The 22,584-nt window shown below is 43.4% G+C and overlaps 1 protein-coding gene across 1 annotated transcript; it reads left to right on the top strand.

Annotated features, from left to right (window-relative positions):
• Positions 1-124: 124 nt before the first annotated feature.
• ngfra (nerve growth factor receptor a (TNFR superfamily, member 16)) lies at positions 125-21,811 on the top strand. The gene is made up of 6 exons (XM_088318044.1): positions 125-370; positions 2,397-2,556; positions 7,540-7,902; positions 13,177-13,420; positions 15,304-15,527; positions 20,247-21,811. The coding sequence occupies exons 1-6, from the start codon at positions 332-334 to the stop codon at positions 20,297-20,299; spliced, it is 1,083 nt and encodes a 360-aa protein (XP_088174170.1). The 5' UTR covers positions 125-331; the 3' UTR covers positions 20,300-21,811.
• Positions 21,812-22,584: the final 773 nt, after the last annotated feature.

The following is a 22,584-nucleotide window of genomic DNA, read 5'->3' as shown; positions in this document are numbered from 1 at the left end:
AGCGAGGAAGGGAGGCGCGTTGACGTCGTGACTGCAGCGTATCTTTCTTACTTCCCTGTCGTGCACCTGCAAGGGAGGGTGCGAGGCAAAAAGAGAGGGAGGGAGAAAGAGAGAGTGAGCGAGCGAGAGTGAGTGAGGGGGACTCACTTCTCCTCCTCCTCCTCTGCATTGCACTTGCATCCGAGCCTCACTCCGGACGGGACATCGCTGCGCCTCCTCTTCCTCTTGATGCTGCAGTGAAGAGAGAAAAGAAGACAAGTCAACTTGGGATGAAAATGAGCACATAGCTTCTTCTTCCTCTTTGCATTTTTTCGGACAACACACAAACAGGATGACTCCCTTTCCCGTGCTTGTGGTCATGTACGCTCTGGTGAGTACTTTGTCACTTTTTATTTTGCAGTTTCAGTGACTTCTTTGCTACTTGGGTGCCTCAAAAGAAGCCATGCATGACAACCCGCACGTATACAACGCGTACTATCTGGATGATTGAGTAACATTCGTCAAAGTGTGGCTGGGGGGCCCCAAAATGGATCCCTGGGCAAATTTCAATTTTGCTACCACAGAACAACACTGGAGTGTTCAAATATATCGCCCATTAGTGTGCAACATATGATTGACACCTTCTGTTTCTGATTGGTTGTTTTTCTTCAGACATGGTGGTTACTTGATTATCAAATAAGAGGCACAAGACGAGGCGTTTGATTTAATTTTTGGAGCAGGGTTGAAAACATCCCCTTTAAATAATGAAGCATAATTTCCCACAATCATGGGGCTCTAAACATGTCAGTGTGCCTTTTTGTTTCAGAGTTGCAAAATGGATTTGTTATTTATGTGCAGTATACCACTTCTGGATATGATGCCAAAATTTGCTCCATTTTCGCATATGTAAGAGGCAAGTGATTATGTTTTCCAAACTGTGGATTGCTGGTCCAAAGGTGGTCCCAGGGTTATATTCTCAGGGTCCACCAATGTGGGATATATATGAGGGATATATATGAGCAAGCGTGACAAACCCTGCTTTATACCTCCGATTGTGTCAGTCAAATTCACCTGTTTATTAACTGATTTTTTTAAAATAATGTCGTGGCTCTTTATTGATACTTTTTATTTTCTTAAAAGCCAATGGCTCTCGTCAATCTTTTTATGAGTCACGTGTCACCTTCATGGACTGTCTGAAATTGCGGTTGTCCTCACACAACTGATGCATCCATCCATCAGGAGGAGCAACAAACCTTCTCGAGCCGCAGCTCTTTAGTCGCGGGCGGCACGCTTTCACACTCAGCTCAAGTTTGCTGGCCCTCTGCGGATGGAAACTCGTCAGAGTGATCGCTGGAGGACTTTTTCAATGACAGTGAAGCAGGCGCGCAGCAGCTGGCGGAATTGGCGCGGCCGCGTTGCCAACCAGCTGTGCTGTGAAAGCTGGCCCAAAGGACGGCCACGGATTCAATTTAGGAATAATCTTCATCCTCCCTCTTTCCCACCTGTGAGCGTGAAATCAGGGTGAAAGAATAACAAGCGCGCCCTAAGCTCAAGCGGCGTAGAGCAAAAGGAAGGCAGCGCTTGTGAGGCCTCAGGTTGCATGTTTGCTTTTAGGAAGAAAATTCAGAGGAAAAAAAGGAAATTTTATTTTTCTAAACTCGTAACCTAAAACAATTTTAGATTAACCCACACAGTTTTGTGGGTTTTTCATGTGACCGAACATCCATCAATTCATTATCTGAGCCGCTTCTCCTCACGAGGGTCGGGGGGGTGCTGGAGCCAATCCCAGCCGTCTTCGGGCAGTAGGCGGGGTACACCTCGAACTGGTTGACAGCCAATCGTAAGACACGCAAAGACAACCATCCAATTACATCTAACACCAATTTAAAGTGTCCACTCAACCTACCATGCATCTTTTTTTTTTTTTTGCAATATGGGAGGTAGTACCCAGAAAAAACCCACGCAGGCATGAGGAGAACTGACTCAACAACATTTACAGTGCAAACATCTGTTTCATCACCACATACCTTTGCCAGTGAAAGGGTTAACATGCACACTTTCTCTGGTCAAAGGTTTTTAACACCCACTTTTTGTCACACCCGCGGGGCATGCGGGTGTTTCAATGAGGAGGCGGGGTTCAACACCCACGCTTTCCTGCTGGTATTGGGCAATAGCCTCATTCATTCCATGTGTGTCACCAGAGAGGGGAAGAATATCTTCCGAATATAATTGGTTACAGTTACAAGAAATGGAATGGTAGAATAGCTTTATAAGTTACATTCTAAAAATCCAAAGGAGATGTTGAAGTCGACTCGCATGAGACTCCCCTCATGAAGACGGCACAGAATGGATGTCAATGATTTCATCTCCTTTGAATTGCCGCGGATGTTTGTTTATCGTGTGCGTCTCGCCTCAAGGTGGTGTTGGTGGCGTCCAAGAGCGAGCGTGCGGTGCAGCTGCCCTGCGACTCGGGCCAGTACACCAACGACGGCGAGTGCTGCCGCGAGTGTCCACCCGGCGAGGGCGTGGTCAGGCCGTGCGGCGCCAAGCAGACCGTCTGCGCGCAGTGTCTTGACAGTAAGTTTGCGTTTGTTTCTATTGTTGGAGGAAGAAATAAAATGAGACAAAGCAATGCTGTTATGTATTATTGGATTTTTTTTTTTTTTTTTTAAACGTGTTTAAAGGCAACATTTCTGCTCTCTGCTCCTCTCTGTGACATAAATGTATTAAATGAATCACGGTAAATAGTTTCCAACCATTCAGTTTTGATATAATTTATACATCAATTCATCCATCCATTATCCAAACCACTTCCACATGATATATCAAACATTTTTCAGATTTACATAAAAAATATACCATCTAGTAACTTCAAAACATTTCTGGTCTCCTATGTAGACAAACGTATTGGGACACATTGATACATTCCATTTTGTCCTCTATTTGAGTAACAACCCCTTTTAATTTGGAATGATCTGTCAGGAAATGAGTTAATTGGAGCCACTTTTAACTTTAAAAAGTGTCAATAAAAGCAAAAGCATAACAGAAGGCTTATACGTGTACCACACTGGTGCACGGGATGGACAAAAGAAGTCATAAATCCTCAATTGACCACACATTTCTAAGTCACATTTCAAACCACTTGAAAAGCTATAAAACACAGAGCGCTACGTATGCTAACGACATTAGCATCACCAGTGGTTCTCACTTGAAAACAAGGGATGTCATGAATTTCTCAGGAATGCTAATCCCCAAAAAGTTTTATTTTTTTTCACTTTTCACAAAACAGACCAAATCTGTGTTGAATTATGTTACGTAATCAGTTATTTTAGGCTGACTTCTTCAGAAAAGTTTAGCCAAACTACACACAGGTTGTGAAATGAAAGTTAACCAAAGCAGTGCAATTTTCCAGGTAAAATATTATTCTGTTCATTATTCCGGCAATCTGAGCATTTATAAAATCAAGAGTCCTGTTAAGAATTTTTTTTTCACCAATTTAGACGCCATTATTAACAACTAAGACTCTGTAACTTTCACCTCCCCTCTAGGAAATCGCAACAGGCTAGCTAGATGCTAACATGAACAACTAGCTGATGTGATTTTTGACTTCTTAACTGGTTTAATTTCATTCGGGAGAGCCGACAAACATTGTTTAAACTGTTTTTGTGTCGATTCAAAAGGCATTGGCACACTGAATACCGGTTCATTTTAGCAGTTAGCCGTTAGCTTTCAAACGCAATATATATATATAGAGGCAATTGGCAGGTGCGCGGGTGTGGGCAGCCAACTGTAATTTGTTTGTAATTATGCGCTTGAGTTGGGTTTAGCTGTGTCACTATGAGTGGCAGGCGTAATGAAATTTAAGGGTGATTTCATCGCTTATTAACTTGAGGTGATTTAAAACATGTTGGAATTTTGGCTGCTTCCAGGCCAACAGCTGCTCGTCTTTCTGGTCGCTCGCCAACAAAATATGCACTTGATCTGCGCAGTAAATTCTGTGATTCTTTACTCCTTACGGGAATCATAAAATAGATGGACCTTTCTCTATGGATTGTAAAACATTCATGAACTTAAACAGCCTGCTTTGAGTTTTAAAATCACATGTGTATCATATTCCTCCAATGTTGTGAACATAAATTCTAGTCGATGATGCGTTTGTTCTCACGTCTTTTCCCAATTGAGTAGAAGCCCCACCAGTCCCTCTCGCGCCGCACTCCTGTCGACTCTCCATTTTTATTTCTCTATTCAAAAGACCCTCTCCCCCCTCCTCATCATCCTCCCTGTTGTGATGACTCACGCGACTGTACTGGCGGATAAATTGGTATTCGGAAGCAGCGCACCTGAGGGCCCCAATCCACTCATTCATCATGCATACTCTTACATGAATGCAGATTAGCACAATCCGCCTGCCGCTAATTAAACACCATCACAGAGCTTATCAGGAACAATTACAGAAACTCCCGCTGATTCACAATTCACTCACATTTTTTTCTGATTCTGAAGTTCGCTTCCAATGTTACTTCTTACGCTGATGTCTGCCGTCAAGCCGGTCGACTATCAGCCTTGGCCAATGCTAGCTAAACCTTCGCTAACATGGCACTGAATAAGCAGCCGGGTGTTTTGGGCGTCATCCTATTGTGTTTTTCAGCCAATCATTAAAGTTACCTTTTATAATATTAAAAAACGTGAAGGTTCACTGAAAGAGACCGCGGCGCACCTGAGAGCCCAATCTGCTCATTCATCATGCATTCTGTTAGCTGAATGCAAGCTCGCCTTTCGCTAATTAAACGCTTTCCCAGAGTTTATCAGGAACAATTATTCTCAGCCGAGCTGTACTTCGGCGCATGGGCCCCCTTGAGAGGTTACGTCCAATATTCTGCGGCACGTGGCGAGTCAAAGTCTTAATGTGGCTGTGGACCACGGGAACGGCGCCAAACTTACCTGCGTGCGCGGCTGAAGTGCTCGACTGAATCATTGATGACCTGCAAAGTGCAAAATTTCCTGTTTGGCGGCCAATCTTTAGTTACCGCAGCGCCATTTCATTCCCACTTCCTTTTGGTGTAGCACCCACAGACACCCCTCCCCCCTCATGACAGTTGCCCCCTCACACCCCCCCACAAACACACCCCCACACACACACACACTCACTTTAAGTTGAGAGTCAGCACTGTTGAAATATTAATCAACTGTCTCTTGCTTTCTCTTCCGTCTCGAGCCGCCGCACCCGGACCCTCCGCAAAAAGCTGACAGGTCAGCCTAGTGATTAAGAGCCAATTGGACCCAGATTCAAGACTGGAAGTGAATTTTCAAGGAGACGTGGGAAATTCCCAATACGCTCTTCTTCCCACCACTTCCTAACGCAATTTAGGCGGAAGCAATCCAGTGTTTAGTTTTTCCCCAAACACACACCTTTAAAAATCCAGATGCAATAAGATGGCGCACCCCATCGTTCCCATCCTGCACAGGAAATTCCCTTTACACTCCCTGTGTTTTTTAAAAATTTTTTTTAGGTCGAGGTCTTTAGAAGGAAAAACATCATATCAAGCCATTTATTTTTCATTTACAAGTCAATTAAAACGGACGGATAAAATTAAAACGCCACTTTGGAGTTGGACTGAATAAAACATGCGCACCACACCTACAGGACATTCACCACAGATTGTGAATCCCTACATGAGCAAACGGTCCATTGTAAGCCTTCTAAAAAAAATTGTTACAAGGGCTCCAAAAATTCCCCAACAGTATTGATTTGCTAGCGCACCCCCAGAAACATAGGACGCAGGTATTTAATTTAAAATTGCGTTGTCGACTTCAGCCAATGAACGTCTGTTGTCGTCTCATTCGATTATAAAAGTTGTTATTATATTATTATAATAAAAAATATTACAAAATAATATAAATGATTTATAAATATATTTTTTTAAAGTTGTATTCCGCCTTGATCTCAGAGGTGGTGCCCTATTGTCTTATTATTTTCATTTTGGTACAAAAGATGCCTCTTAATGAGTCACTAAATATTGACGAAAATGTACTTTAAGGGCATCCCCCCAGAATATGACAAAAATAAATAAATAAATAAAATAATCAGTTCAGTATCAACGATGAAATTTGCACAGAAATGTTGCGATTGAGAGCTCAGGTGGGGTGTGGGTTGCGCACCACCATTTAGGTCGATGAGAGCGTTTAAAATGACAAACTGGGTCATCTTTGCACAGTGGAGGCTAAAAGCTGAGACGACCAAATTTTGAGACTCATCAATGTTGCATTATTGATGACACAAATGGCACTCCAGCATGATTTACAGGAGGCAGCGCAGAAGGGGTTTGGCTGCTCCCCCCACCCCCCACCCCCAACCTGATCCGAATACATAGCATTCCAGTGCTTGGTTCATTTGTCAACATGAGAATGTGTGGTCCTTTGTAAACAACACTTTCGTAATTGAGCTTGGCGGACCACCTTGTCTCCAGTTATTCCTGGTCAAATTCTTGACAAGATTTTCCCCTCCTTTCTCCCCTACCCCGAGACTGTAAAATGCTGGTCCTGAAAAAATGTATTACTATTTTTTATTTAGTGCATCAGCACTGTTCACAAGGTGTTTGCGGTGCCAGCCTTGGCTCGATTTGCAACATGTGCTCCAACATAGCGAGACGAGAAGGGTGCAATGGGGTGTTCGCAGCCCCTAAACTGCTGTTAATCAACATGACACCCGCATGTGCAAGTCTGACACATTCACACATCATGTTGTTACTTCTGTTACACTCCCGCCAGCCCTGCCCGCCCGTGATTTACACCACTGCAAGAAGATGAGCAGCCTTTAAGGAGCACTTAACCGGCAAAAAAAGCGGACAGGTGCCATGTATTTTTGAAAGTTATACACGGGCAACTCCCCCCTACACCTCCGATCACGTCCTTGCTGAATTGCTGGAGACCTTTGCCCTCACAGAAATGGGGGAATACATATTTCCTCACTTAAAAGTAAAAATATGAGTCTTATGATGTGGATTTATTCTCTGTTGATTGGAAGCATACTATTTAACCTTTTAGTTAACAAAATAGGAATAAAAATATCTCCAAAATAAATCAAAATACAACCGCCATTTCACCTTTTCAAGAGTTGGTCCACTTTTCATGAATGCACACCTCAAACGAGAAAAATGTAAAAATAAATAAATAGATAAAAAACTCCACTATTGAATGAGTTACTAATAGTTCGCCAATTGTTAGTTAGTAGTGCTGAATATAAAAAAAATAATGAAAAAAAAATGCTACAATTTTCCCGGGTCACGTCAAATTCAATAATCACGACAAATATTCCAGTAAAGCAAGTATTAAAGTTGAAAAATTGGAAAGCAAAAACTTGAAAATAAAAAATTAGATGGTCCCTCCCAAAAAATCACTATCGTATAAAAAAAAAAATAAATAAATAAAAATGATCATTTCATAATATAGAATGTACTTTAATCGTTTCCGGGCTTGGTAATTTTGTCACTTAGTGGCGAATGAAAATGACGGCCTGTCCGCATCTTTCAAAGTCACTTCATCCTACATTCTTGTCCCCAGGCGAGACCTTCTCCGAGAACTACAGCCACACCGAGGAGTGCCACCCCTGCACCCAGTGCACGGGCCTGATGCGCATGGAGACCCCGTGTACCGACTCCAACGATGCCATCTGCGTGTGCCGCTACAACTTCTACTTGGACGAATTATCTGGACACTGCGAGCCGTGCACGGTGTGCCCGACCGGCGAGGGCGTGTTCGCCCACTGCGAGCACGACCACGACACGGTGTGCGAGGAGTGCGTGGACTTTACCTTCTCGGACCGTGACAGCTCGCTGGACCCCTGCCTGCCCTGCACCATCTGCGACGACGAGACCGAGATCCAGCTGGCGCACTGCACGCCTGTCAGCGACTCGGTCTGCCACAGTAAGTAGCCTCGTGTCGTGCATTTGCAGTTCGGGTCAGCGCTCGAGCAGCAGAACCGGTGATTCAAATGCAGAAACTTCAGACTACCAGAGAGTCTTACGCCCAAGTTTCCAGGTGATCAAAGATCACTAATTAGTTTTCTGCCATCTCATGTCCTTATAAGGGCAACGGCAGACGTTAGCTAGCTGTGATGCTAATACTGGAGAAATATCACAATTTTATTTTTGTTTTTGACAGCACTTGGAAGACTTTAAATTCAAAATGTACTGGAGAACTGACAGACATGCAGCAGCATTTTGGACCACCTTGAGGGTCTTTTGGAGTCCATTTTCGAACACTTATCCTTTGACCAGACACGCTTTAGCACTTAGAGCACAGTGCCACCCAGTTCCATTTCAATTCAGCTATTGTGAATGACCTACTAAAAAGACATTGGCCTAATTTACGAGCCGTCATTTCGGACACAAAGCGCTCCCTAACGAGTCACAGGGAGCAAAAAAAAAAAAACAAAAAAAAAAACAACTTTTATCCACATCAAAGAGCATTCCCAAAGACGATCGTTTTAATCAAGAGTTCTTTGCTATTTCATCTTTGGCACGATTCTGAACTTGAGCGTGTCCACTTTGAAGCGCTCTGTTGGTGTTTGATTTGATGCCCCGTGGGCCCGACTTCATTTACAGCTTCCACTGTGCTTTTCTTCTTTGTGGGAGAGCAACACATTCATGCGTTCCCTCGTCTTTGACCTCTTTCACGCTAAAGAGTTCCACTTCCTGCCATTGCAAGATCAGACTTGACAGCAGCTGACCTCAACTCAGAAATCCGATTAAAAATTCACGAGGATACATCTGTAGAATATTCTCTGTTGGTAGTTTTTCTATTTTCTAAAGCACAGTTGCTTTGCAATTCCACATGACGTGCAAATATAGTCGCTACGTCATTAGTTTGCAGGGGTCTCCACGTGGCACGAAAGCTGAATGATTATAGATAAAAAAAAAAAAAAAATCATTATTTGGATTGCGAAACGGATTATTAATTGATTCAGCCTCACGCTCATTCATCGCAGCATGTGACGATGGAGGAAGCGGAAGCAATATGAACACGAGAGCGTAACGGAGCCCTGCGCAGCTATTCCATGATGTTGACGATGATGGGTCGATCAGAGTCATGGGATTCATGTGACCGGGGCTCACGTTTCGCTGAGTGACCTCCATCAACACACACACACACACACATTCTCTTTATTATGAGCGTCCGAAATCCGTAGTATGCACACTTTCTCCTGCTAGGTGGGTTTGAACTTCACACCATTCTATTAAACTCATCACATGACATCATCATCTTCCTCATCCTATGTAATACGGTCGTGAGTATTGAGGTACGTGGGTGGTAACCGGCTAAAAATGAGGACGTATCGGAACATTTCATGGTTTGAGAGCTTTTCACACTCCATAGTCTCAAAGTCACAGACACGGCAAGGTCCAAAAGTTACCTACATCCGGTTCAATTTTCATCACTTGACAATTGTTGTACAAGTTGTCAAGATCGAAATGCACACTTGTCAGAGGAATTATGATAAACAGCGACTCCACGAGTGCATTTTTAGAGACATTTAGAAGACCTGGGTATTGACGATGTCGTCTCACAGCCAGCAGGTGCTGTCCCCCGTCCACTTCTCCCCGGTCTCAACCTCACCCTTAATAACCCCCCCCCCCCCCCCTCTTTCTCTCTTGGCCGGCACCCACTGAGCATCCTCAGCTAATTGGGAACCTTGACAGCAGCTCCTCTGTTCATCAACACTCCCTTCCTCTGTCCATCAGCCTTCCTCTGGAAAGGAAGCTGGGATGCGTCGGACGAGGCGTCGCCTCCACAGAGAGGCGAGTGTTCTCGGGGGTGTTAGGGGGGCCCTGATAAAGACGTCATTGTGCGACCTGACGTGGTGCTCCGCACAAGACCTTCTCCGGTCCGCACCCTGCTCATAAATGCGTCTCGCTGGCCGCTTTCACGAGCCAGCAAAAGCCCCATGAATAGACCAGCTCGCATTGTAGCCCAGTCGAGGTATGCGGCCGTGTTTTACTCATCAGGTTTGCGAAAGTAAAGCTGGACAATTACGAAATGCAACCAGAATTTGGTGGGCCACCAGCCAGTTTTGATCCTTTTAAATCCACTGTCTGAGTTTGGTCCGCTTTGCCAGTGGGAGGTCAGATTTGTTTTTTGTGATGGTTGGACTGCGCCAAAGCTTCCCTCAGTCACAAAATTTGCAGGATTTCGGTTGAGGCGGACCGGTTTGGTGGCAGAGGATTTAGTTCTGGGGGTGGAGCGCTTTTCCTGGGTCGGAGGTAATTAAGGCCACGCAGGATGGAATATGATTTTCAATTGTGGATTCAAAACTAGCCCAAAGTAGACGAGTTCTTGGGGTCTTCGCAAGTGATGACAACTGATTCAGTTGCATCGTTCTGCAACCTACATTTGCTGCATCATTTTAGATAGGTGATCAAAAATACAATTTAAAAAAAAAAAAAAAAAGGAAAAACGGATCCATTCATTTTTTACTATATTAAAAAAATAACAATAGCCCTTTTTTTTTTTCATATTTCCTTAATAAAATTGCCTGTCACTCATTTGATGGATTATGTTGGTGGTCCTGGCCAATTATGGTAACTAATGTATCTTTACCGTTACTGAGCAAAATTCTTAATCAGGATATATTCAATATTAAAATCAATCCAGCATGGACTGTTTCTCCATATTTATTTTTGAAATTTAAAAAAAAGCAGACTTTTTTTTCTGGGTTTTTGTGTTAGATTAAAGAACAGATATCTTCGCTAGGGTATGGAATAAAGTCGTCCATCAAGGTACTTCAGAGTTGCACGAATGCAAAAAGACATTACCAGCATTCACTGTTAACACACCTTCACTTTATTCCATTTGCCAGCTTGTGTTACTGCGCTAATAACATTAGCCGGCCACGCATTAGCGGGATGATGCACGGGCCGGGCGCAGGAAACCTGACAACGCGCGGCGGAAAGGTCATGAAACGCACGTTGACTTCCATTTCCATTTTTTATTTTTTTTTGGTCCAATCAATACCTTTAAATAGACACGTGCATGATGCCTCGCTGTCTGCGAAAGATATTTTCTACCCGTTCTGTAAAGCGATCCGGCCGGCAGGCAGGCAGGAATGCCCTGTCATCAACCACCGGCGAAGGCATCTTTTCTTTTCTTGATACACAGAACCAAGCTGCTGCTTGTTGGCGCCCCCGGCGGGCGAACAGGGACGACGTCCGTGTGTGAGCAATGCAGCAAATCAATTGCAAAGTGGAAACAGAAGAGGACACAGATGACATGTTTGGGACCACATCACAGGACACTTAAGGGGGCGCACATTGCACTGGATTGTTTTGTGTGCTCAGCAAATGACACACAAGGAAGTTGCGCACAAATTAACAACACCCTGAAGACTGAAGAGTTCCAGTCGAGGAAAATAACAGAGGAAATAGGCATATAATTTAATAGAGGAAATGTGTTTTTTTTTTTTTTTTAAGTTACGCCGACAGTAATGCTGTTTACATAATCCTGTGGACTATCAATCGTATTTGCATGCGGCTAACATAAAAATAACTATAAGTATTTTACGTAAAAATAGCACCGCTTGCCCCTTATATGGCGTTTCTTCATTTGCGCTCCCACTTTTTTTTTTTTTGGTTTAACTTATCCCTTTTTTTTTTAAATGGGTTTTTACTGAATATTTCCCCCCCAAATTATATAAAACTACCGTAGTGTTTATTTATTTTTTACACAATCCTGAAAAAAAAAATAAAACAAACATGCAACATAAATCCTGCCAGCTGACACACTAATCATATTTTTTTTTAAATGGAAAATGTTTTTTTTCCAACTACGTTTTTTTTGGGGGATTTTTTTTTTTAATAGCTAACTAAATTTAAATCTAATGCTAATTGTCTTGTAGCTAACAAATGTTACTACTACCGACTCCCATAATTTTATTTAAGCAAAACTAAATGGAGTTAAGTAGCTAACTAATTAACGTATTCAGTGTTTACATAAAACTAACTAGTGTTTACCTCATCCTATGAACTAAGAACGGCCGAGTTGCTCATAAACTCGTTGATGAACGTCACACCTCGGTGTGGGAGGAGCTATTAATCCCTTTGACGTGAGAACATTGGGACTTACATTTTCAGAAAGAAGCTCAGCAATGACCTTTCCAGCACTGTCACTTTTTTTTTTTTTAAATGACATACAGATGGCCAAGAATGACATTTTGGAAATGTTCCAGGTTGCTTTCGCAAAACTGTAAACCGCCAGCTGCAGGACTGCTGCGATAAATGAAGGAAATTGGGATGTAAATTTGTTGAGTGTCTTTTGTAATCGATCCAAACCACCAAAATTTCTTTACATTGTTAAAGTGTGGTGGGTGCGTTGCCGTCGTTGGCTTTGAAGAACTCTTGGGAGGTTTCGCAGGGTTAATCCCCGCTGCTCCGGCTCGGAGCTAATGAGGAGCAGTCCCCCGCAACCCTCCTCCTCCTCTCCAATCGCTCCGCACTGGAGGGTTCTGGCAGACCAGAGCCCTGCGGGGGAAGGAATCACAAGCAGGCCTGACAGCTTCACCGCACTGGACTTTAATGGCGGGCGCCCGGAGCGCCCATTGTGCTTTGGGAGCATGGAAACTACGACCAATCATTAGCCGAGAAAAAAAAAAATGGATGACAGGAACCAGACTTTCCCTCGACCCAACTCGTGTCCTCCTCAAGCCACCCACCCCTAACCCAAACTATGGATCCATACGGTCCTGATCCAGGCTGAGAAACGATCGCTGAGAAACATTTCCTTTGTGCAACATCACAAGCAGAACTCAAAAACAGCTGCGACAAAAATGTGCCTCAAAAGAGAGAGAGAGAAAAAAAAAAAAAGATCTCCTCGCAAGAGGATTTTGATTGCAGCCATTATTTAACACTCAGGCACTTGTTGCCTGGCAAGATGTTTCCTCGGGACGGAAGCTGCCTCACAGAAACCGAAAAAGGATAGGGAGGTGCGACAGGAAACAAGAAAACTCGATTCGAGTGAGGCCACAGAAGGACCAGTGGAAAACTGTTTTTAATTTTTTTTATATACATTTAGTTCCTTTCTTAAATGTAAAATAAGCATTATTTTCAGTTAACCAACTAAGAGCATTTGTAAAATTTTTATTTTTTTTCATTTATTTTGCACTTACCAACTTAACGTGAAAAAATGTCCACCTTGTCCCTCTTTCAGATCCCCTGTTGCCGACCTACTTCCCGTCCACCTCCTCCGAGACGGAGCCGACATCGCCCGCCTTCACCAACTACTTCCTCCCCGATGCTTCCGAGGTCCCGGGACCGAGCGGCGAGACCACCACGCCCGGCGCCGGCTCGCCGCGCTTCCTGGGCCACGGCCTCAACGAGAACCTCATCCCCATCTACTGCTCCATCTTGGCCGCCGTGGTGGTGGGCCTGGTGGCGTACATCGCCTTTAAAAGGTCAGCGGCGCAACAAAACCAAAGCCCAAGAAAAGCGGACAGGGTTGAGATTCAAGCCTCGGTTAGAGTTTCAAACCAAGTTTATGCTTTCAAATAAGGGTTTTAGGGGAGAGTTCGGTTTTTAAATCAAGGTTTCAAGATGGGGTTGTAAAGTTAGGATTTCGAGTAGGTTGAAATTGGGGTTTTAAAGACAGACACGAGATATGTTTTTGAAATTAGGGTTTGAAACCATGGTTACGGTTTCAAGTGAGCGTTTAGGGTTAGGGTTTCAAACACGGGTTGAGTTTCAAATTTAGCCTCATAGTGAATGTTAGAGTTTTTAAATGATGGTTCAAATCCAGGGATTGGGTTTGAAACCGGGGTTAGGGTTTGAAATTAGGGTCTCAAAAGGGTTTTAAGCATATAAGATTTCAAGTCAGAGTTCGGATTTCAAAGTAGGGTTTCAAGCCCGGTTTGGGGTTTTGAATTTGAGTGTGAAGCCAAGGTTAGTGTTTCAAGTCTAGGTTGGCGTTTCTCGTCAGGGTTAAAATTGAACAATTGAGGGTTCCAAACCAAAGCTGGGTTTGAAATTACGGTTTCAAGCAGAGGACACAGAAAACGGAAGTAGAAGTATAAAAGTTTGCTGTAGAAGAAGAGAAAATGAAGGTTTTAGGGTGACTAATGCATCCTCGCGCTGGTGGCTCTGACCTACTAAAACCAACAACCTTTTCCGAACAAAAACAACAAAAGCACTAAGCGCAAAATACATTATGGAGGTCACACACATGCACGCGTGCGCACACACAAACAAACACGCGCACACGCACACAGGCCCTTTACGCACATTGATTATTTGAAAAGTGCCAACCGGGGGAAACTCAAGTGGTACTTTTATGAGGCTGTGTTGGAGTTAGGGGGTGGGGGTCATTGGGGGGATGGGGGGGGTTGGGTGACGGGTGGGGGGGTAAACAGACACACCCGCCGCATATATTCCTCAAGAGTGATGAGGACCGTCTACGTATTTACTAGCAATGAAATCAAATGCTCGCGTGTGTTAATTTTATCGCGGCGGCCTCGTAAAGAGAAGCAGATGTCAACGCGCGCGTGTGCATACAGTAAACGTTTAGATTATCACTTCAAGCCTTAACCGTACGCACATCCACGTTTGTTTGTTATCAGTGTAAACAAAGCAAAGCCAAAAAAAAAACAAACAAATGGCTTCAGGCATACCCGCTATAACACAATCATTATATATAAACATCATAAATGTTGAAGTAATAACAATCAGCCACAGAATGACCTGACAACATGGCGAAGGAAAATGAGCATGGTTGCCTTGGCGACTGTGACTTAAGGAAGCAAGTATGTAAACAGCTCGTTACCAGTTTGTAATTTTGGAGACCCTATCAGTCAAATACAGACGAACGTTGGTTCATGAACACCACTGTTTATAAACAAGACCGGCAGGTCATCCGGCACAAAGGTGGTGCGGCGTTACAACTCGCTCTACAGCAGACGGTGTTGAGCTGGAACAGATTAATTCCATTTCCATTGATTTGATTGGGAACATTCGCTTTGGTTCTCAAATATATCATTTCGTGAACAGTCGGAGAATTAATTAAAACCAGTGAACAGAGGTTCCACTACACTCCGGTTAGGCTTTCAAACAAGGGTTAGGTTAGCAAATTAGGGTTTCAAACCTGGGTTAAATGCTTGGACAAGGGTTGAGATGATGTCAAATAAGGGTTTGAAGAAAGCGTTAGTTTCAAATGAGGGTTGCATGCCCAGGATATTTTTTAAGATAGACTTTTGAAGTCAGGGTTAGGGATTTAAACTATGACTTTAAAACGGCGTTGAAGAGCCAAGCCAGGACTGATCCGATTGACTGCCTTGTCCGTCCCCAGGTGGAACAGCTGCAAGCAGAACAAACAGGCGGCCAACAATCGCGCTGCGGCAGCGGCGGCGGCGGCGACAAACAACCAGACGGTGACGCCGGAGGGAGAGAAGCTGCACAGTGACAGCGGCATCTCAGTGGACAGTCAGAGTCTCCAGGAACAGCATCAGCAGCAACAGGCGCAGGCCGACGTACAGTCGCAGCCACCGCGCTCGCGCACACAGGAACACATAGGTGAGTCAATGTCTCGTCAATTCATTCCGTCCGACCATTCACCAGCCATCCTACCGGGTTGCTTTGAATGGTTGAGTCGTAGGATGGATGATCGCTGGATGACAGATGAATGGTAACCAAACACGCCAGTCATCCAACCAACTATTCAATATGATATTCACCCAACCAACACTTGCAGTATCTGTCCATCCATCCACTATGCATCCAACCATTCAACAAATATTTATCAGTCATCCATCCTAACCACTCATCCATTCAACAATTCTATCTTCTACCTTCTTACCGTCGTTATCCAAGCAACAACAATTCCTAGCAACCAAAATCTATCCACCCAACCAAGCATTCCAAGATGCAGCCATCATTGATCCAACCAGACATCCTACGACCACTCAACATCCGATATCCGTCATCCATTCGTTTTGCCAGGTTGGCATTGAAAATGAAAATCGCTCTGCTCTGCTGTGATTGGTCAATTTCACGGGCGTGGCTTATCTATGAGACTTGCTCAATGCGGTTGTCGTCGGAGTGCTACGAGTAACAGCTTTTAGAACCACTGCTCAGCACTCTCTGTGTGTGTCAGGTCAAATGTAGGACAGAGACGCGTTCAGAGTCTTGCTTAAATTTTAAATGCACGCAATATGTATGCGGAGGCGCTCTGCCAAGAGAGGTGCTTCTATTTAATGGAGACGAGACGCGCCAACCCCCATTATGCCGCACGCCACTCCGGCCCTCTTTATACCGCGGCCCCATCAACACTTCGCAAGTGGCTCATGTCGGGAAAAGCCCTCTTTGAAAGCAGACGAGTGCAACCAAACGTGTTTGCATCGTAACTGTTCACTTCTAAGAGGAAGATGACGTTTAAACGCAGAGCTGTGCCTTTAGCGTGACCATCCTTTCAAGCAAAATGATTAGGGTTTCGAATTTAAGTTTCAAGACAGAATTCGGTTTCAAGGAAAGGTTAAGGTTTCCAGTTTGGGTCTGAAGACAGGATTACGGTGCCAAACAAGGGAGAGCATAATGTTACTCTGAGTTCTGTTCCTATTATTTAGACTTGTGAGAACGTGTAATCCGGTGATGAGAGAATGGTCCACCCCGAAACGTCATCTCACTTTTTTTTTTAATGGCTTCCACTGCCGTTAATGTCAATTAGCACGTGCGAAACGCGAAACGAACTGTGGCGGTGCACGAGCGACAGTGGCGGCCTGTCACAGCTCCCAGTCGCTAATGAGGCAAAAGCCTCCACCGGATTAGCCGTCAAGTCGAGATAAAGATAATACCACATGCATTATAGAGTGGTGCAATTTAGGACAAATAAATCGGCCGGGTGACTTTTCTATCTTGAAAATTTTGAAATTAGTCGAGTCAGTCGTAATTTAAATCCCCGTGGCGAAAATATAACCCCATCTTCAATTTCAAATATGGCAGACTAACCAGACTTAAAACTCTACGTTGAAACACCAATCCATATTTGAGACCCTGATTTAAAACCCTAACCCAAGTTTAAACCCTAATTAGAAAACCAAACTCAAAGCCTTAAGATTCACCCAGGCTTGAAATCTTACGTTGAAGCCCTCATTGCCTGACTCCAAACCTTATTTAGAGACCCTAACACTAACTCAATCCCTCTTATGGAAGCCAAATAGGATTTCAACAAGCATTAATTCCTAATTCGACTGCAAGTACATTCATTTTAAATTCGAACTGTACCTTAAAACCCTACCTTGAAACCAAACCCTGACATTATCTTGCAACCTTAAATGCTAATTTAAAAGCCATGACCGTCTTGAAACCTTACTAATAAGTAATCACTACTTTGGTTTTTAATACCGTATGAATAAAATCAGTTTTACAAGAAAAAAAATTACAATAAAAATATAAAGTAACTGAGTAAAAGCCTGTTCCCAAGAATGAACAATGTAAACAAATAGCTCTTTGACAGTGTCAATCAAAATCATAAAATGATTTGCGTAATTTGGTTTTCACAGCTCCTTTATAACTGGCGGCCATTCAGTGTTGCGGGTGTACCTAATATTGTGTCCTGCGAGGGTACAGTCACACGCAGAAACGATGACTCACTCACTCTGTGCTGCACGTTGCTGCTTTTTTTCCTTTCCTAAGGCTGCCGATCAACAACAAAATTGTACATTTTAACAATAAAATTGATCAAATAAATAAAGTAGGGGAAAAAAAAAAAGACAAGTTTAATAACATTACATTGAGAAAGGTTGCCAGAGAGGCAAACGCATGATGTAGTACTTTAATTACGGAGCGCAATCACAATACTTAAGTGTATTGTTTCCTCTTTGCATGAAATGAAAGCATCACTTTTATTTGTCAGCCAGAAAGCAATGTTGTATGGGGGGGAGAGATAATAAAAAAAAAAAAAAAAAAGCCAAACAGTGCGTAACAAAGCTTCTTTTTGATTGAGCCACTCAGAGGTGGATTTCATTGATCGCCAGCCTGACTGTTGTTCGGATTGCTCGGGCTTGAGCACAGAGTGCCAAGTCCCTCCCTTACAATGGCTTTGCTGTTTTTGACGTTCTTATTATTCTCAGGCCAAACCAAATTTAGTGGGTGGCATATCCCAAATTTGACAATGCAGCCGGGCTTGAAAAGCTGCTATTTGGTCTGAAGAGGCCATTTTAGGATCATTTGGGCCATTTCCAGGAGTCCTTCAAAGACAAATTCCCCCGAGAGATTTTGTCCGACTGCTATGTTATTAGATTCAAACCACAAATGCAGGACAGAAAGACAAATTGTGAATTCTTTGACTTCGCCACAGTTTTTAGGTGAGGCATGGAGGCAAACTCGGATGATTCCCCCAAAAACAAGTGACGTTAATTCATAACTCCGAAGTCTGCTTGACTTAACAACAGTAAATTTGGCAGGCATGGCTGTCATCAGCAGAACCACAAAAAAGCCTCAAAAAGTCATGCCCAAAGAAATAAATGGCAGAAGTCGGCCATTTTCGTTTGAAGCATCCATGACTCATGACTTTTCTGAACGTGACCTTTGTTCTGTAAATCGAACATGACAAGACCCACAAAAAAGTCTCACAAATTCAGACAAAAGCACAAAACCCACACAAACATTTTGTGGCAAGTTTCTAAATTTTAGGGTGAATATCACAATTCCCTTCAAAAGTAAACTCATCCGCGAGATGTTGCCTGATGACGACCAAATTTGAACCACACATGCTAGGCAGATGGATGGTGTGAAAATTAATTACGAGGAACTTGTGTTTTCCTCATTGTGTGTGTGTGTGTGTGTGAGCAATCATGTCAGCAAATTCTGATCACTCCTCATAAAAACAACAAAAAAAACCCCAACCCTCAACTGTTGTCCCTTGTCTGTGTGAAAGGTACCGACGAGAAAATGGTAAATTTCACAGCTTCCGAGGTAGCATGAGAGTATGACAGAACCCCAAAATCATCTTTCTTTTTTTTTTTTTTTGCACGTAATCCTTCAAGGACCCGATGCAGGACTCTAGTCTCGTCAACGCTGAGGATGAATGAACGACAATGTATGTGTGAAGCAGACCAAAGTAGCCTCCACACATATAGGTCTGTGCGACTCCTCTTGGGCAAAAGCGTGCATTGATAAAGAATGCCTCCGGATTCCTCTGGCGTCTCCATGGCATCGGCACTGGTGGCAAAGCAGGTTTAGAGGTTTGTGGGAAAAAAAAAACCAGCTTTTGATTCCCATCCATGTCCGGCTAATGATGCCACTTGAACACAGTGGGTGAAAACACAGCGCCCCCTTGGGGAAAGAGCGGACACTTTACATGACAAGGGAACCCAAATGTAACACAAGGAATAAATTAAGAGGCAATTCACTATTTCTAAGATGTAATTTTATGATCAAAAGTCATCATGGGAAAATAGACAGAAAACTATTTAGAACAGATTGTAAATGTCAGCAATCTTGTTATATGTGAAAAAGTCTTCAGAAATGAGAGCACACACTTTTTAATAGTCAATTGAAAAAAAAACAAAAAAAAATACACGAAAACAGCCCAGGAAAAAAAATCGTACAGCTTTCATGATTAAGAAAGGCATCTTATACATAGTTTTTTTTTTTTTTTTTGCCAATTAACCTAAATCCTGGGACCCCGCCTCCCCCACCCACCAAAAAATAAAAAAAAATCCTGCATATTTGTAAGGCTTTACTTCCCCACTCTCTGACTTTCTTATTGTCGTGAGACTATAAACAAAATGCAACCTGGTTGCTTCTGTTTTGGAAATCACGATTTTTTTAACTCGTTCATTAGGGTGGCAATATTTACCATAACCTCGTATTTCAATTTGAAACAAAATTTATCATAAAGTAATAACTTTCATCTGGTAATTTGTGACTTTATTGATTCAGTAATATGACCTGTCCAATCATTTTTTCGCTAGCGTTGTGGCTCTTATTTTAAAATTCAAGTCAAGTCCAAATGATTTTGATAGGTCTTCACGTGCCCACAGTTGACAAATACTAATGACACCCCGTGATCTTTAGTCCCCTAAAAGCGCTCTTTGACTGACAGATCACATTGTGATGATTGGAATCCCTCCTGGAGTTTGAGAAATATCCAAACGGTGACGATAACCCGTGAAAAAGGTTTCAGCGGGTATTAAAACCAGGTCCGAAGCGTCTCTTTAAAAATCTCAACACAAATTAGTGACATGACGTGCTCGCTGGAGTCTAAACATTTTCTCGTTTCTCATCCTGCAGTGTTGAGGGTGGACGGCGGTTCAGAGACCATTACGCCTCCTCCCGAAGTCTGAAGAAGAAGAGGAAGGCCACTTAGAACGGAGCTCCTTCATTCAAGAAAGCAGCGGGGGGGGGGGGGGGGGGGCATGGACTTGAAATTGCCCCCCCCCCCCCCCAACACTTGCCGTAGATGGACCTCTTCTTGACTCTTCATCCTTGCATGCGGAGTCTCATAGAACCACGTGCCTGGACTCTTAGCGCATCGACGTATGTAGATAATGAAAAAGTGCATCTTAGCGAATACTCCACAAGCTCATTTTCTCCGACTAACACCATTTTTTTTCTCCCCCTGTCCACTCAGCGAGGGATTAGCCTTGTAACCCACCGGTGCCTGGAAGGTCCGACTAATGTCAGACTCGCTCTTTTATTTTCGCAAACACCCCGTGGTGGTGGTGGTGTTGGAAGCAATTCTGTTCAACTTCTGCCTTTCAGACCTCCTGCAGGGCTCCAGTTTCATTTTTCAGTCACGTCGGCTCAGCGGAGTCCGTTTTGGCCGTCTTGCCTTCAGATGCGCCGTGACGAAAGCAGCGCCCCTGAACGTTTGTCTCGCGTAAAAATTAAGTGGACTCTTAGAAGGTGAACGCTTGAACGTTCAAGGACTATTTGACCTTACATCATCAAACATTATGAAATAATAAAAACAGGTACGGTTATAGGTACAAAACATGCAGCTAAGCTTACCTTGGATAAGAACTGCTTTTCATTTTTTTTTTTAAGCTTCTTCTCCACATGTAAAAAAACATGTACAGTGAGCTATATTTTAGGACCTAGTCTTGTTGCGGATAGCAAAGATCCCCAAATAATTGGCCCCCACCCCCCAAAAATGTTCCAAAAGGGATGCCCCTTTTTGAATGGAGAACACTTGTTAAAGCTTTCCAATATTCAATTTCCCCAAAAACCTCAACGAGCAACATGTCAAGAAGCCGTTGAAAAGTTTTCTCAAAATTGGGCAGGAGAAGTTAAGTGAGCAAACCAAAACTCTCAGTCCCGAATTTCAGCTTTCACACATCCATTGTCCTGCGTTTGAATCCCTCGACTTTGTATTCCGCGTCGGTGTTTTGCACACAGAATAGAAACATCTTTTTGACCGACAGCGACGAGGCGTTTAACACGTAGCGGTTGTCGTCAACAATGCCGAAGTGTCCATTAGTGAGATGCGGTTACAGGCAGGTAACAATTACCGCTCGGTTGCAGCATCCGTCACCCACTCGTCAGGTGTGTGTGTGTGTGGGGGTGTGTGAGCGTGTGTGTGAGTCTTATCCACAAAAGCAGCAGCTGACATTTACGGTATGGACGCACTGATATAAAAGCGCTTCACTTCACAGGCAACCTTTTATCGCTTTAAAGTCGACCCCCTTCAGTGACATCTATAAATACATTTTAAAGATCAAAGTTTAAAAATGTGTCATAAATGGCGAGGCTTTTCAAATACATTTTTCGGGACTATATCAGCATCAGGATGTTATGATGTTTTTTTAAGATAATGGTGAGCAGGCATTATTATTGGACGGGAGATGATAATTTCTGAGCCCCCCTCCAAAAAATTACCATTTTTAAGACTTCACCAGATTGATCCCGGTTTAATTCTTCGGAGAAAAAAAAATACATTTAATTTTAAATGAAGAAGAACAAAAGCATGAAAACAAAATATTTGTGTTTGACACACGAGAGTATTTAGAAAATAAAACATTAACAAGGTATATAATTTTTTTTCCAAGTTTGTCGGGCCGGATTAAAACGTTTAACAGGCCGCATGTGGCCCCTGGGCCGTAGTTTGCCCACGCCTGCTCTAGCCTATTACTGGAGCTCCGTTGGGGGACTTCTCTGCCTCTTCTTCTTGCCATTAATTACGCTGCATCTCTTGATGCCTGGCGTGTTGCGGCACAACCTGGTACTCGACTGAAATTCTAAATTCAGAAACCCTGAAAAGAAGACCTTAAAAACCAGCGATATACTGTCATGGGAGCGCAAAGAATGAACGGCAAAATATTGAGGCAAAACTGTGATAAGTTTTATCGAGGAGAGCAGCCCGACCTATGCAGCACTGCTGGCGACATTGAGCTCTGAATAGTGAGCGAACACACAAGAGTGAGTCATTAAATGGGTCACATGGCCGCCAACATCTCCATACAATTAACCTTCTGCTCCTTTATTTCGTCCATGGACTTGTGATTCATGCGCGGCTGTGGTCAAGTTGGAGGCTAACAAGCAGCGGCCACGCACACGCGCACACACGAGGCGAGGATATGAATCACACTTCTGCCGAGAGGCCGCGTGGGCGTGATTCATCCGCATCCGA

Source organism: Idiotropiscis lumnitzeri, chromosome 15 (genome assembly GCF_059441095.1).
Source record: "Idiotropiscis lumnitzeri isolate Australia: NSW breed Sydney's pygmy pipehorse chromosome 15, RoL_Ilum_1.0, whole genome shotgun sequence".
NCBI classification, from domain to species: Eukaryota; Metazoa; Chordata; class Actinopteri; order Syngnathiformes; family Syngnathidae; genus Idiotropiscis; species Idiotropiscis lumnitzeri.
Note: the sequence above shows the minus strand (reverse complement) of the source record. Positions and strands in the feature narration are given on the sequence as shown.